Here is a 13,333-nt window from a genome sequence, read left to right as displayed (position 1 = left end):
CTATCTATATATATAGATAGATATATAAAGAAAATATAGAATATAGAAAAAAATCTTGCTTTGAGTTTCATAAAAATAGCAATTGTTTTTCTATATACACACATCTCTTTGGCGGCATTTTTGAGTAGGATAGATTTTAGACCGATTTCAGAATAATTACACTGAAAACACAATTTATGAATTAAAATGTACCTAATGCGGTGGCCCTAATTTCGCACGCAACCTGTTGTATGAATGCTGCACACAACTCTTACCTGAACCTAACAATGTTAACAATTCACGCCAATTATTCTTAATTACAATTAATCAAACACCACATAGGGCAACCACGCCTGACCCTGGCATGGACTTCCCTCGTATCTTCAATCACGTGACTTCAGTGAAACAACAGAGCGGGTCGCTAGTGCGCATGTGTACATGCACTGTAAAAAGTGCTCATCCCCGATGAAACTAATGCGCGTGATAATAGAAGTTACTGCACAAAAAAAAGATGAATCATTGCAGGTTCATTGAAGAGTTCTTTGTTTGCCACGTTTGGGTGAATTCACACTTGAATAAAGACTTTAGACATTTCAAACTGCGAGACATCAAACAACACTAATGCAGGTGCATTTTTTTTGTGTCTATTGATTCATTCGTTTAAGACATACCGCTGATTTCTAACACCAAGCCTGCGAGGAGGGTGAAAACATTCACTTTTTCACGCCTTTTATGTAACAGACGCGATGTAACGTACCAATTTTCTTGCAACGGGGGTGGACGTTTTTTGCAGTGTACTCGGTCACGCGGGGATTCCCAGCCTCCGAGGTCTTTAAAAGGGGAGCAGCTCGCTCTTGCTCTACTCACTGCTATCAACATTATAGACAAGAAGAACAAGAAAGTACAGGAGAAAAACCTCAAGAGGAAATATAAAAAACACTTTTCCAATTGGGATTATTTTTTCCGTCTTCACCGTTGATCACAAGAGAGCTTGTAAGTGGACATGCAGCATGATATTGAATTGATTCTTGATTGTAATGTCTTATTTATATACATTTAAAAAAAAAAGGTGAAATGCATCCTCTTTGCGCGCTTTAAAGTGTTTACAATGTGCTGCTTAGACAAAACAAAGTCTAAATGAGCGCTTTATTGAGATGATCTGATCTGTTGTGCACGTCGTGGCCGTGACCTGCCGGTGCACTCTCACAATGACGAGCGAACCACAAGTGGATGTGTACGCACAGAGAAAGAACAATTCTCATCACTCTTCTGGGTGCTTTTTCTAGATTCAACATGCCGGTGTCTAGAATGAAGATGCGGCCGTGGCTGGAGAAAATGATCAACTCTAGAAGCATCGCAGGTCTGGCCTGGCTTGATGAGGAGAAGACCATGTTCTCCATCCCTTGGAAGCACGCAGCTCGCCACGGCTGGGACATGGACAAGGACGCTAGCCTGTTTAAGAAGTGGGCCATCCACACAGGTGAGCCGAGACCCGCCGCCACAGGTGGAACGTTACGCCGGACCGGGACTAAAAACTCCTTTGCAGGGAAATACGTTGAGGGTGACAGCCGCGGCGACGCCAAGACCTGGAAAGCCAACTTCCGTTGCGCCATGAACTCGTTGCCTGACATTGAGGAAGTGAAGAACAAAAGCATCAATAAGGGCACATTGGCCATGCGAGTCTTCCGGATGCTGCCCCCAAAACAGAAAGGTGGGTCCGTTTGACAACTACCGCCCCCCCCCCCCCCCCCGCCCCCCCCCCGCCCCCTCAGCCCGCTTTGGGACTGAGCCGGAATTAAAATGTCAACTCTTTTGTTCCCTCTTGCAGCCAAACAACACAAAGCAAAGTCCAAGAAGCAGGTAAATGCTCTCTCCAACTTTTTAGGAGTCCTATTTTATAACATGCGAGCAAACACAGCGTTGCCCTCAGTTTCTGCTTTTCAATGCGTCACCTTTTTGACTCAAGGTCCAAATTGCCTATGAGACAACAACCTAGTTTCAGATCAGAATAGTTATTAGTAGCGTGGAGACTTGGATCTCACCGCAGACTTCTTCTCGCAGGTCAAGATGACGGCAGAGGACACAGACTACAGCGATACCCAGTCGCCGCCCGATTTGTCTCGGCTGCACGACGACCTCGAGTCCACTCAGGAGAACGTAGTGGACAGCACAATGTGCATGGACTCGCAAGGCGGCGAGTCGCGGACAAGGAGTCTGTCGGACGAGCCGCAGCCATGGAGGACTTCCTTTGTTGATATTGCTCCGTTTGGATTGGGGAACGACCTGTCCATCAGCTTCGAAAACCGATTTCAAGTTTCGCCCGAGCGTAGCCCTGGTAAGACCCTCGCAAACTCAGTATCGTTGTTGCTTTTGGTTCTATTTTGGGCCAGAATGTTCCAAACTAGAAGTGTATTCTGATTGCATCTTCTCTTTTTCTCTGTCTCTCTTCCGACCCGCTCGTCCTCCAGAGTTTGAACACGACATCGTGGAGGTGAGCAACATTTCATCAAACGTTGTCCAGCCACAGATAAACAATGCAAGAATACTAAACTCCATTTTTTTCTCTCTTTAGATTTGCCAGCAACTGGAAAGAGACGCACAATTCCTCAAGAAGAGTTGTGACAGCAAGCCACTCCTGAGCCCGTGCACCAGTCCGGGGAGCCAGTGGAGCGAGTCTTCAGGTAAACAGAGCTTGCCAGCCCTGTTCTTTTCCTACATGCATTCGGGGATTCACTCCCGTGTCCAAAGTTTTTTGTTGGGACTTGAACACAATTGTGTGAAATGGATGAGGAGCTGCTGTTGGCCACGGCTCACACTCACACTCTACCGGGCCCCGCTATTTTCACTAAGCGTGTGAACGGGGCTTCACTAGATTGAATGAAACCAGCATTGTGGTCATCAAGGGGGTTTACTTCGGAAATTTCAGTCTCTGCGGCTCTGAGGTCGACCTTTGTGGTTACAATGTGTCCTTCAAGGTCCTGACTGTGCGCCCCCTCTTGTTTGAACAGCCGACGAGGTAGAAGAACAGTTGCTGCACCCTCAGTACATCACGCTCAACTCAGAATTCAACATGGCGGCGGTGGCGGATGAGTCCTGGAGTGACTTCGGTGGCCCGAGATATGGTGGCTTCCATTCTGGACTGAACGATGTTCATTCGTTGGACTTTATGGGCCTCTCGTCGTTAATGATGTGATCACCCCCTCATCCTGCTCTGACTCTTGCCCACTCAGGAATTGCATTTTAGGCCCACAGCAGCCAAAAAGGTTTTGATTCTCCTTCTTCCTGACACACACAGCTCTTTGGTTTTCATACTGGTTGCAGCTATAACTACTATCGTTATGAGCAACGTCTGAAGGAATTTTCACATGAAGGGACTATTACTTTCATTCCTCTGTTCCTGAGAGAGGAGTCCATCCATCCAGCCATCCATCAATTTTACAGGGGATAAAATTGTCATCTGTTTTGTTGTGAGCATGCTAGCCAAGCATTTACCCTCAGCCCAACAATTCCAAACAGTTGTAAATGTACATGTAAATAGTTGTCTGTTGTGTTTTTTCTAATAAAAACAAAAATGTATGGAGTGGATTTTTACCATTTATTTATATAAAAAAAATGGAAAGATATGCTTTAGAAAGAGTGAGAAGCCAAAGTGAAGTCATTTCTTTCGCCGCTGACATTTACTTGCAACTAACAATTATTCTAATTGAATCACCAGTAGATTTATTTTATTGATTATTAATAGGAGTAATATTCTTATGAACAGAAGTGACATAACATTATGAATGTACAGTATATATTTCATTCATAATCTTGTGTAATTTTCACTTACTACATTCTGTTCACTGTAAACGCCAGTACTGCCCTAATTGGGTGACTAATTAGTGTACATGCACTAACAAGTCTAAAAAGAGAGAAGTGAAGAAGAGCAACGTTTTTGGTACTTTCCACACAGAACTGTAAAAACATGATCACAGCAGACCGCTTCTCTCTTTTTTTTCTTAACTATTGTGAAATGTTTGAATTCCAGCGCAAAAAAAATAAAAACAACCTCCTCCCACTCCCACTCAACATAGTCCTGGCATTTCCTGGTGTATATTCAACAAGTTGGACCAATAATGCTATCCATGTCAAATTTGATCCCAGTTTAGAAGAAAATCACTTTGTTCTGGATGTTTTCCAGAATAAGACCAAAAACATTTTTACAGTCTCCCGACTATAGATTTATTTATTTTTTTTCCACAATTTTAGTATATATTTTTTTGTGTTACATACAATAACTTTGGCTGTCCAATATCGAAGCCTCAGCTATGTACAAAAAATAAATAAATACACAACTCTGAGTACTGTTGCATTGAATGTCAATTCCTTAAAGACCCAAATATTTCTAATGTGTTAACATTAGTATTAAGGTAGCGAACAAAAGTATTTTGTCATCATGATAAACTGAAGTAGGGTCACCCACTTTCCTTTCAAATTGGCAACAAGGCAACCTTGTGTGTTGCAATGTTTTCTTTTCAGGAATTCTCAACATTGCCCTCCTTTGTAGGAAATAAAGGCTGACACGTGTTATGTAAATGCAACAACAACAAAAAAAGACCTGACTTTAATAGAATCTGCATGGAATTTTTTTTTTTTTTAAATTGATGGATGGATGGAAATTTTAGGGCTTGGATGAGTTCCAATGGAAAACTACACCTATGAGAATCCTGGTATAGTCTGGCCCACTTTAATAAAGGCTGTGTTGAGGGCTGTCACACCCAAACCCTTTACAAAGACCAAAGAAGAGTACCTGCGGGCAATCAGGTGTGGATGCTCTTTAAAATAGCAACGTGCTCAGCGCTGGTGCCAACCTTTGGCAAGGAAGCGTCTTGAGTCTATGTGAGTATGAGTGCTGAGCACGGTCACGTGCTTTACAGGAAACGTCAAAGCCGTTGTGGCAAAAGACACTCTCCCCCCCTGGCCAGGATGCCATCTACCGTGGGAAAATATCCTGCACCTACAACAAAAGAAAACAAAAACAGATGTGCAGGGTTTTTTTTTTTTTTATTCATTGACACTTTCCATCCGTTTATTCATGAACATGACAGTATGACAGAAAGCAGATGCATGTTTATGCAGTGGAGAGAGAGAGAGAGAGAGAGAGAGAGAGAGAGAGAGAGAGAGAGAGAGAGAGAAAGAGAGAGAAAGAGAGAGAAAGAGAGAGAAAGAGAGAGAAAGAGAGAGAAAGAGAGAGAAAGAGAGAGAAAGAGAGAGAAAGAGAGAGAAAGAGAGAGAAAGAGAGAAAGAGAGAGAGAGAGAGAGAAGGCAGGGAAGGAGGAGTGACAGAAAGTCAGGTGGTTTAGCAGAACAGCCCGAGCAGGCGCACAGGACAGGAAAGATGGGAGACAGCACACATGCAATTGTGTGGGGTTGAATATAAATATAAAAAAAACAACCACTTGGGTTTTTTTCTTCCGTTATTGGCTTCCTTCCGGAGGAGGGTGAGGCTTTCTTGGTTGTATTATAGTTTACAAATATGAAGAGAAAGTTGAAGCAGCTGCTGGCTGGCTGGTTTAGCTTGGAGAATGCTTGACTATGAATTCAGGAATGAACATGTCAACATCAATGATCTGTTCAATTAAAGGGAGAAAAAAACACAACAACATAACTGCATTCTTTTGAATTACGTTTGTGCATGTAATTATACAGATGTCACTGCGGTCATTCCAGGAAGTCAACTGTTCGCACAGTTGACAGCACACTCGCACTCCTACACAACAATGTCGAGGGCGGATTTCCGTCCCCAAATCTGTTACAGTACCACCCCCCCCACACACACACATTAAAGTCTGCGTTAACTACAGTCAACGTCAACTGGGAGTGGCAATAAAAACTTGAAGCCTCTTTTTTTAAGAAGTGGGGGTAGGTCACGAGGGGGTCATATCCAGTCCTGCAAACCTGTTTGAGGCACAAATATGATGCGTAATGGAATTTTCTTTAATGCCTTGTCCCACCGGGCAATCAAGACGGTACATGCCAGCAGTCACGATAGTAAGAGCTACAACAAAACGTTTTTCCTATGAAGAAGGACTGCAACCTGTAGAACCAGTTCACCTGCGCTACTTTTTTTTTATTTTTTATTTTTAGCATGCCATTTTTCAACAATGATCATATCTCAAGTAAAGCAACGTGCAAGGTTCAGCCTGCATGCTGTCTGGTTTAGGAGAAGTCACATGACTTACGAGAGACAACAACTAGATTGGCCAGCAGGGGCGCCTGGCTGCAGGATTGCCAAAGCCATTTCCAAAGAAATGCTCCCTAACTCGGAAAATTGGCTCATATTTGCCACCAAGCTGGTTTTTATTTATCCTGGCTTTAGACTCAACAAAGCTCGTTGTCATTCAATTCTTTTCATAGTAGAACATACGTCATGCTCTTTACAAAGGCGGAGATTTTGTATTGGCTGTCATTTGACATTATTGGGACAATGTTTATTATTTTTAATCCAGCATACGAGCCACATTCGGCAGCAGACTTCGCGCCTGAATGACGTCTGGGAATGTTTGCGTGACCAAATTGAGCCGCAAATTAAAAACGGGAAAAATAGGTTAAAGGTGTTGTTTACGTTTGACAGCCTTTGAGAATTGCTTCAACTCGCTTCCCTTTTCGACTAGTCATGTAAAACAAAATGTGAAATCAAGTTGTAATAAGTGTGCTGTACTTGACGAAATAAAGAAAAACAAATCAAGATTCAGAGCGCTCGAACTGTTAGAGCATCATGGGAGGTCATAAACGACACTTCCTTATTCGCATTCCTTTTGGATTAGCTAGGACGGACGTAATCTTTTCCGCGTACTCTGGCGCCATCTAAGGGTTATTCCTGTTACAGCAATTTAACAAGTGAACGGGCAAGCAAAAACGGGCAGATTGATTGATAACAGTGCTCCACTCTCCCACATAAATAAACACTTTCAATTTGCACAGTTTGCTTTTTACCGTAATGTTGAAATTAATTTGGGGAAGAACTCACCGGGATTCTGGTCACGTGCTCAAATTCTAGGTTAAAAAAAATTAATTAGTTAAACTAAGACTGTAAGAATTTATCCGGCAGAAGACAGCCACATTTCTAAATTTAACACTCTGTTCCCTTTCCCTAGAAATGGACGGTCAATCTGCCGGCTTATAAAACCCAAATCAGCGTGTTTTGGGTCGGGCTTGTCCAGGCTACCACTGATAACCAATCGGGCAAAGCATATAACCCACAATTCATTGCGGGTTTGCCCAAATCGCAGGAAACTGATGGCGATCGGTAAAATTCTCATTCCCTACTTGATCCACAGGAGGGCGCGCTAGCGCATGAAGCCGATTGAGGCGAGGAAAACTATACGAAGAAGAGCTGTCACTTCAGACAACAAACACGTCCCTGGTTTATGACGTCATGTTTACGCATAGCAGCCTAATGTTTCGACTGTTTTGTTGAAACAATTGCGCGAAATATGGCATACCGTTGCTAACGCAGACAATTTTGAGGTGGACGTTAGCGTGTTTTTCGAAGATGAGCGATGACGAAACTTCGGTCCGCACGGACGCCTCCAAGGCCATCCTGCTCACCAAGGACGGCCAGCGCTACATCGTGGGCGACAGCCGCTCGGTGGACAGCCGCGACGTGATCACACTCATCCCCATGGAGGCCGCCGACCTCATGGACCTGGACGACGCCGACGAGGAGAGCGATGTGCTCGACGCGTCCGACCCCCGGGACGGCGCCGGCAGTCCGGAGGAGCTGAACGACGACGATGCGTCGGAGGGCGACGGCGCCGCGCCCAAGCAGTGCACCTACGACGGCTGCACCGAAACCACGACGCAGGTGGCCAAGCAGCGTAAGCCCTGGATGTGCAAGAAGCACCGCAACAAGATGTACAAGGACAAGTACAAGAAGAAGAAGAGCGACCAGGCCATGTCTACCAACAAAATTGACGTAGGGGCTCCACAAAACACACACAAAATAATGATTCATTAGCATGATTGCTTGCTTCTTAATTTTCTGGACTCTTCCTATGTGGGACAAATAAAGGAATATGTTGCTTTTGGTTCAGGACAACTGCGAGGAACGTCCCGTGTCTGTCAACAAGCAGCGTCTGGGGGCCATGGGAGACCGGCCGGCCAGACCCTCTCTCATCGAGCAGGTGCTCAACCAAAAAAGGCTGGTAAGTAACTTATCTATGGAAACGTATTTGAACACACACAAATTTAGCCTGTATAAAATAAAATTGTGTTATGCTGATGTCCGCAGTCGCTGCTGAGGAGTCCCGAGGTGATCCATTTCCTGCAGCAGCAGCAGCAGATCCTGGCGGTGCAGAGTCGAACCCTTACGCTGCAGCATAACTTCAGCGGATGCTGACCAGCCGCGTACGCTCCACTGTATTATTTATTTATTATTCTATTTGCAGTTTGTTGGTGTTTTTGTTTGGGGAAAAAAAAAGGAAAGGAGGATTTTCTGGTCACAAGCCACACAGAGAGTGAAATAAAAATATTTAAACCAGTGAAACATCTCGATTTGCATTGTGCCAATTTGTGTTTGTATACATATCTATCCTAATAGCATCATCTTTAAAAAAAAAAGTTTAATTGAAGTTCAAGCAAACATTGGTCATTAAAATAATAATAAAGGACAAATCACACAGGAAGCGCTGCCTGGTGTAGAAGTGCCGCGGGGATACACAATAAAACACAAAGCGATCAAGAAGTCTCACAGTAAACAAGGACCGTCATCCTGGGAAGCTTCTGGAGGCGCCGCGCTGTCATCCTTCCAAACTTCAACCGTCTGCTTACTACGACACGGATGAGATAGGGTTGTGCGGGGAACCCATTTGAGTGAGCACCTTGTCCAGCCATTGCAGGGGCCCATGTAGATGCACTTCAATCCAGCAGGGGGTGCTGGTCACATCCTGGCGGTGGTACTCCGCCCCCCAACCCTAGAATGAAAGAGCGCAATTGGACATCACCTCAAGACGATCTTCCTTGGGAACTGGAAGCACATCTGGCTTTTTACATGGTCACCTTGACAAAGCTCATACGGATGGTGCACATCTTGGTGAGCTCGTAGACCACCTCGAAGCCGTGGTTGACGGACTGTGCGAGCAGCTGGGCGAAAAGCTGGTTGTTGAAGATTTTCAAGCTGCAGCCGCTGGGGATCTTGCACACGGTGGTAGCGTGGAAGCCGTGCTGGAAGTTGCAGTTGCGGCTCTGCACAAACACGCTGCTGTCGCTCAAGCACTCGGCGTACACCTCGCCGCCCACGTAGTACAAGTGCAAGCCTTAAAAAAGGAAATGACATCCAAGGTTCTGGATCATTTTTACGCAATCATTTTTTTTGGCAATAACTTGAAAGAGTCAAATCAAATCTGAGAAATTTGCAGAACGTTATTGGACTTGCAATGAAAGTAATTTCGTAGAATTCACTTTTTGTTTGAAAAAGAAAAAAAATGTGACAATTATGTATTCATTCCAGGTTTTTCATCAGTTCTTGTCATTAGCGTCATCACTCAATATTTCTTTGAACCCTCCGAATTTCAAAATGACCTTTTCCGATGTGTCGGCGCGTGTGCTCGATGGTGGAGTTGCGGTTGACATTGGACAGCAGGCCGAGGCAGAAGCGGTTCTTATTGTTGGACGGGTCAGTGAAGCCGTCCACCAGCACGCTGCGCGAGGACGCGTGGAACGTCTCGCCCACCCGGTTGTTCAGCTCGTAGTAAGCGATGGAGCACCAGTACTCGGGCTCCTCGTAGCACACGGGACGCAAATCTGGAGGAGGGACGCCATGCGTCAAGCGAGGAAATCCTTTCGGTAGAACAAGCTGAACTCGCCTCTGTGTGGAGCAGAGAAGGTGAGCTTGGTGACCTCTGTGGCATTGCAGGGCTTCACGTCCTCCTGGGGGCTGGACTCCATCATGCTGTACGGTGGAGGCGGAGTCTCTGATGGAAAAAGAAAAAGGTTTGGGGTTCTGCCGCAGCCCGTTTACGCAGCCGACCGATGTCGAACCTGCAATTTGGTAGGGGCTACCCGGCTCGGTGGGGCTGCAGGGCGAGTCGGGGTAACCCTGCGATGCGGGCGAGCGTCCGTGAGACGAGGAGGACGGCGAGGCCGACGTGAAGGAGGACGAGGAGCCCGGCAGCGGCGGGAAGGACTCCGGGTAGGCGGCGTTCTGCGGCATCAGGGTATCATTGTGCAACGAGGCGTTGCGGAACTTGGCGAGCAGGCTGTGCTCCGGGTTGAACTCGCTGTGGCGTGGCACCAAGACGGGCGGCAGCACTGGATGAAGAAAAAACTCCAATTGACTTCCTGTTTTGGATTCTGCGGGATTCTCCCACTTACCTGGCGTTTCCACGCGACGGTAGTGGTACGGATTGACGCAGATGTCCTTCTGCTTGGAGCCGAAGGGAAACTCGCAGCAGTCGAGCGCCTTGAGCTCGTGGTGCGACTGCAGGTCCGGCCAGCGCCACACGCGACAGTAGATGACGTGCGGCAGGCCCTTGCGGTGAGACACCTGCAGCCTCCCGTCCAGCGAGCGAGGGATGGTCACGCACTTGCCTTGATGATTTGAATGCCGAGTCATGATAACGAGGTTAGGGATCTTTACATTTTCCCGATTGGATTTTATCGGCTGCTATAAAGCGTCCACTCACTGGGCTGTCCTGGGCAGCTGAGAGCTCGCTCCAGCTCCTCCATGGCTCCTTTTTTCTTCTTGAGCTTCTTGACCAGGGAGTCCACAGCTTTCTCAGCCCACTTCTCCTCTTCGTCGCCCTGCTTCCAGCCAAGCAGACGCTTGACCGCCGGGCTGGTAAAGGAGAAGAGTGACGTGATGGACGTGGATGAGTTCATGGTCACTTTTTTGCTCAGAATCGAGATGATCCCGGTCTAGGTTTGCCGCATCTGTTGAGAGAAGTGAGAAGATGACTTTTTTTTTTTTTTTCGGTACTTATTATCATGCAAGTATCAAACAAATTAACGACTGTTGACAGTCTGTAATACGCACTTGCCCTTGATGGGATGATGAGCATGCCAATTTATGGCTTCATTACAATTAGCAACTTATTATTGGTCCACTCCCAAACAAGTGTGAACACACATTGACAAATTATGAACAGACAATAAACACTCACCCTTTTGTCGTGCTGAAAAGTGCTCAGGTGATTCCGTCGAGTCCTGTGCGTCTGTCAAGAAAGGTGAGAAGATGCTGGTGATGAGGAGAAAGGCTTTTCCAGGCAGAAGGAGGAGGAGGGGGGAGGAGGCAGAGAAAGGTCCTCTTGGAGCGTTTTTTTCTTTCTCTTGTGAAGACGCCCAGGAGCCAAACTGTCTGGCCAGAACAACATCACAGGACAGAAGGAGGGATTTGTGTCTCTTATTTTCTGGATCTCCATACATCATCATCATCATCATCATCATCATCATCATCATCATCATCATCGGGAGTGAGCAGGTCCATACTTAACATGACTTAAAAAAAAAAAATGAGTCAAGTATAGCATTCACACGCAACTGCTTTCTGGAAGCCGGCGTCACACAGTCTGCCGGCTCAGATAGTCCAATTACCTAATGCTTTATCACCAGTCCCCCCCCCCAACCCTCCTCTTCTTCTTCTTCTTCTTCTTCCTCCTCACGCCCACTCCTCGGCAAAAAGTAAACAAGATTCCGTTTATTACAACTGAACGCAACGCTCACAAAACGTGTCATTCAGGCACATTTAATTAGACATTATTCAAAGGATTTGTGACAAAATTGTCTTTATTCAAAGCTGGAAAACAAGTGACATTAAATGCAAAAGTTCCTTAAAGGACTATTTAAACGGTTTACAACTTGAAATGATTAAAATGCAGATCATAAGTAGCAACAGAATACTAATAATAATAAAGTCTCACCTACACGTTAGTGGTAGTATTTGTGGGAGTAAGTAGTCCACGCGGTGCGTGTCGCGACTGAAGTCAGTGAAGGTGCACGTTTGCACTGTGGAAGCCCACTTGAGTTGAGGGCATCCGTTGTCAGGGTTTCAAATTAAAAGTATTTTGGGGGAAAAAAGGTGCTAAGTGAGCTAAGCAGAACCGGAGGGTCCGCACATATGAGCATGAACTAACAGTGTTACCAATATTTGCTTTGGATAATACTGTTAAATCAAATTACAGGTACAGATAAATTACTCTGTAAAGGTCACAGAGCATTTTAAGGTCATCTTGGGCATTCACCCTAAAGTCGAAAATACTCATAAAAACTAGATGGTTAACATTTTAAAGTTGTTTTGTGCCTCGAACTTTTGATTTATAGTCACAGCTATCAAAATGAAAACCCAAATCCTAACTTGAGTGGGCAAGCGATTGTTGTGAAGGGCAAACGGAACCGGTTGCGGTAGCAAGTCGTCCACTTACCGCGGCAGGTCCGAGGCGGGCCGGCCCGTTGGAGTCTGCTGGGCTCCTGCAGGCTCCAGCCGGAGCGCCACACAGCAGCCACGGCGGCGTCAGGCTGGCTGGAACCGCAGCGCCGGCGCTCCAGATCCCTCCGCCGCCTTCCCACCTGACAAACATGTTTTAAAGCGTACGCTTCAAGTCCGTGAACGCATCACGGTTTCATTTGCAACCAAATGGATAACGCAAACAAATTAATTTAAAACACAACGCATTGACAGGTTAAAAACTACAAGAACGTTAATCAAATACACGTACCTTAGGTATTATATCATTTGTAGTTTCATGTTATTTCATTACCTTAAGGTGGTAGGCGGAGGGATACTGCAGGCCGACGCCGTGCTGCGGTTTGGTCCGGTTAATGACGCAAGCCTGGCTGGCGACGCTCAGTCTGCAAGTTTGACATTTTCGCAGTTTACAGCAACTGCCGCGAAACGTCACCACCGCCGCCACCACCGCCAGGAGGAGGGGAAAGCATTGCATCCTCTTTTGTTTTGCACAGCGGTTCGTCTAGTGTGGCAGCGGAGGCAGCGGAGCGTCCGCCGGCGTCTGCGCTGCGAGCTGGATCAAGAAGATACTTGATCAACTGAATCAATAAATATTATTCCATACTTTCACTTAACAGCAATATAAAATGGCCACTTTACAGGTCAACAAAAAATAGAATTTCCATTTATCATTGCATGTTAAATCCAGCAAAATGGTTACAGTAGGAATCTTGGGAGTCAGTCCGTAGAACTTTTTGTGTCGCCACCACTTTTGCCGAAAGTTCCATGGAACACAAGTTGATCTCTGTTAATGGGCACAGTCCAAAGAACTGTCAGTTTCCACTACATTTGGTATCCATAGAAGTATGTTCCTGTTGATTTTTGATGCAAAATGTTGAAACAGAAAAAAAGTGTGCCTTGACACTGGCACTG

The 13,333-nt window shown here is 45.8% G+C and overlaps 3 protein-coding genes and 1 long non-coding RNA gene across 5 annotated transcripts; 2 read left to right on the top strand and 2 right to left on the bottom strand.

Moving 5' to 3' along the window:
• Positions 1-812: 812 nt before the first annotated feature.
• On the top strand, positions 813-3,555 carry LOC147042963 (interferon regulatory factor 1-like). Of its 2 annotated transcripts, none has more exons than XM_085935339.1 (8): positions 813-972; positions 1,266-1,459; positions 1,526-1,690; positions 1,808-1,839; positions 2,041-2,314; positions 2,448-2,470; positions 2,552-2,660; positions 2,988-3,555. In XM_085935339.1, exons 2-8 carry the CDS (start codon positions 1,273-1,275, stop codon positions 3,170-3,172), a joined length of 975 nt encoding a protein of 324 aa, XP_085791465.1. In that variant the 5' UTR covers positions 813-972; positions 1,266-1,272; the 3' UTR covers positions 3,173-3,555. The 2 variants fall into 2 exon arrangements, with proteins under 2 accessions (XP_085791465.1, XP_085791466.1); XM_085935340.1 differs by having other exon boundaries at positions 2,955-3,139.
• LOC147042962 (uncharacterized) lies at positions 3,413-7,538 on the bottom strand. The gene is made up of 3 exons (XR_015068610.1): positions 6,989-7,538; positions 5,418-5,588; positions 3,413-4,975 (listed from the first exon to the last, which is right to left on the bottom strand). It is a non-coding gene; the product is annotated as an uncharacterized LOC147042962 (long non-coding RNA).
• On the top strand, positions 7,213-8,522 carry rfxap (regulatory factor X-associated protein). The gene is made up of 3 exons (XM_085935341.1): positions 7,213-7,936; positions 8,055-8,165; positions 8,252-8,522. The coding sequence occupies exons 1-3, from the start codon at positions 7,514-7,516 to the stop codon at positions 8,357-8,359; spliced, it is 642 nt and encodes a 213-aa protein (XP_085791467.1). The 5' UTR covers positions 7,213-7,513; the 3' UTR covers positions 8,360-8,522.
• Positions 8,523-8,567: 45 nt separating this feature from the next.
• smad9 (SMAD family member 9) lies at positions 8,568-13,266 on the bottom strand. The gene is made up of 11 exons (XM_085935338.1): positions 12,714-13,266; positions 12,378-12,522; positions 11,881-11,974; positions 11,121-11,310; positions 10,644-10,890; positions 10,333-10,548; positions 10,000-10,269; positions 9,825-9,932; positions 9,541-9,762; positions 9,019-9,275; positions 8,568-8,933 (listed from the first exon to the last, which is right to left on the bottom strand). The coding sequence occupies exons 5-11, from the start codon at positions 10,837-10,839 to the stop codon at positions 8,790-8,792; spliced, it is 1,413 nt and encodes a 470-aa protein (XP_085791464.1). The 5' UTR covers positions 10,840-10,890; positions 11,121-11,310; positions 11,881-11,974; positions 12,378-12,522; positions 12,714-13,266; the 3' UTR covers positions 8,568-8,789.
• Positions 13,267-13,333: the final 67 nt, after the last annotated feature.

The sequence above is a fragment of the Syngnathus leptorhynchus genome, chromosome 17 (assembly GCF_054491065.1).
Source record: "Syngnathus leptorhynchus isolate UIUO chromosome 17, UIUO_Slep, whole genome shotgun sequence".
Lineage (NCBI taxonomy): Eukaryota > Metazoa > Chordata > Actinopteri > Syngnathiformes > Syngnathidae > Syngnathus > Syngnathus leptorhynchus.
This window is presented reverse-complemented; position numbering and strand designations above follow the sequence as displayed.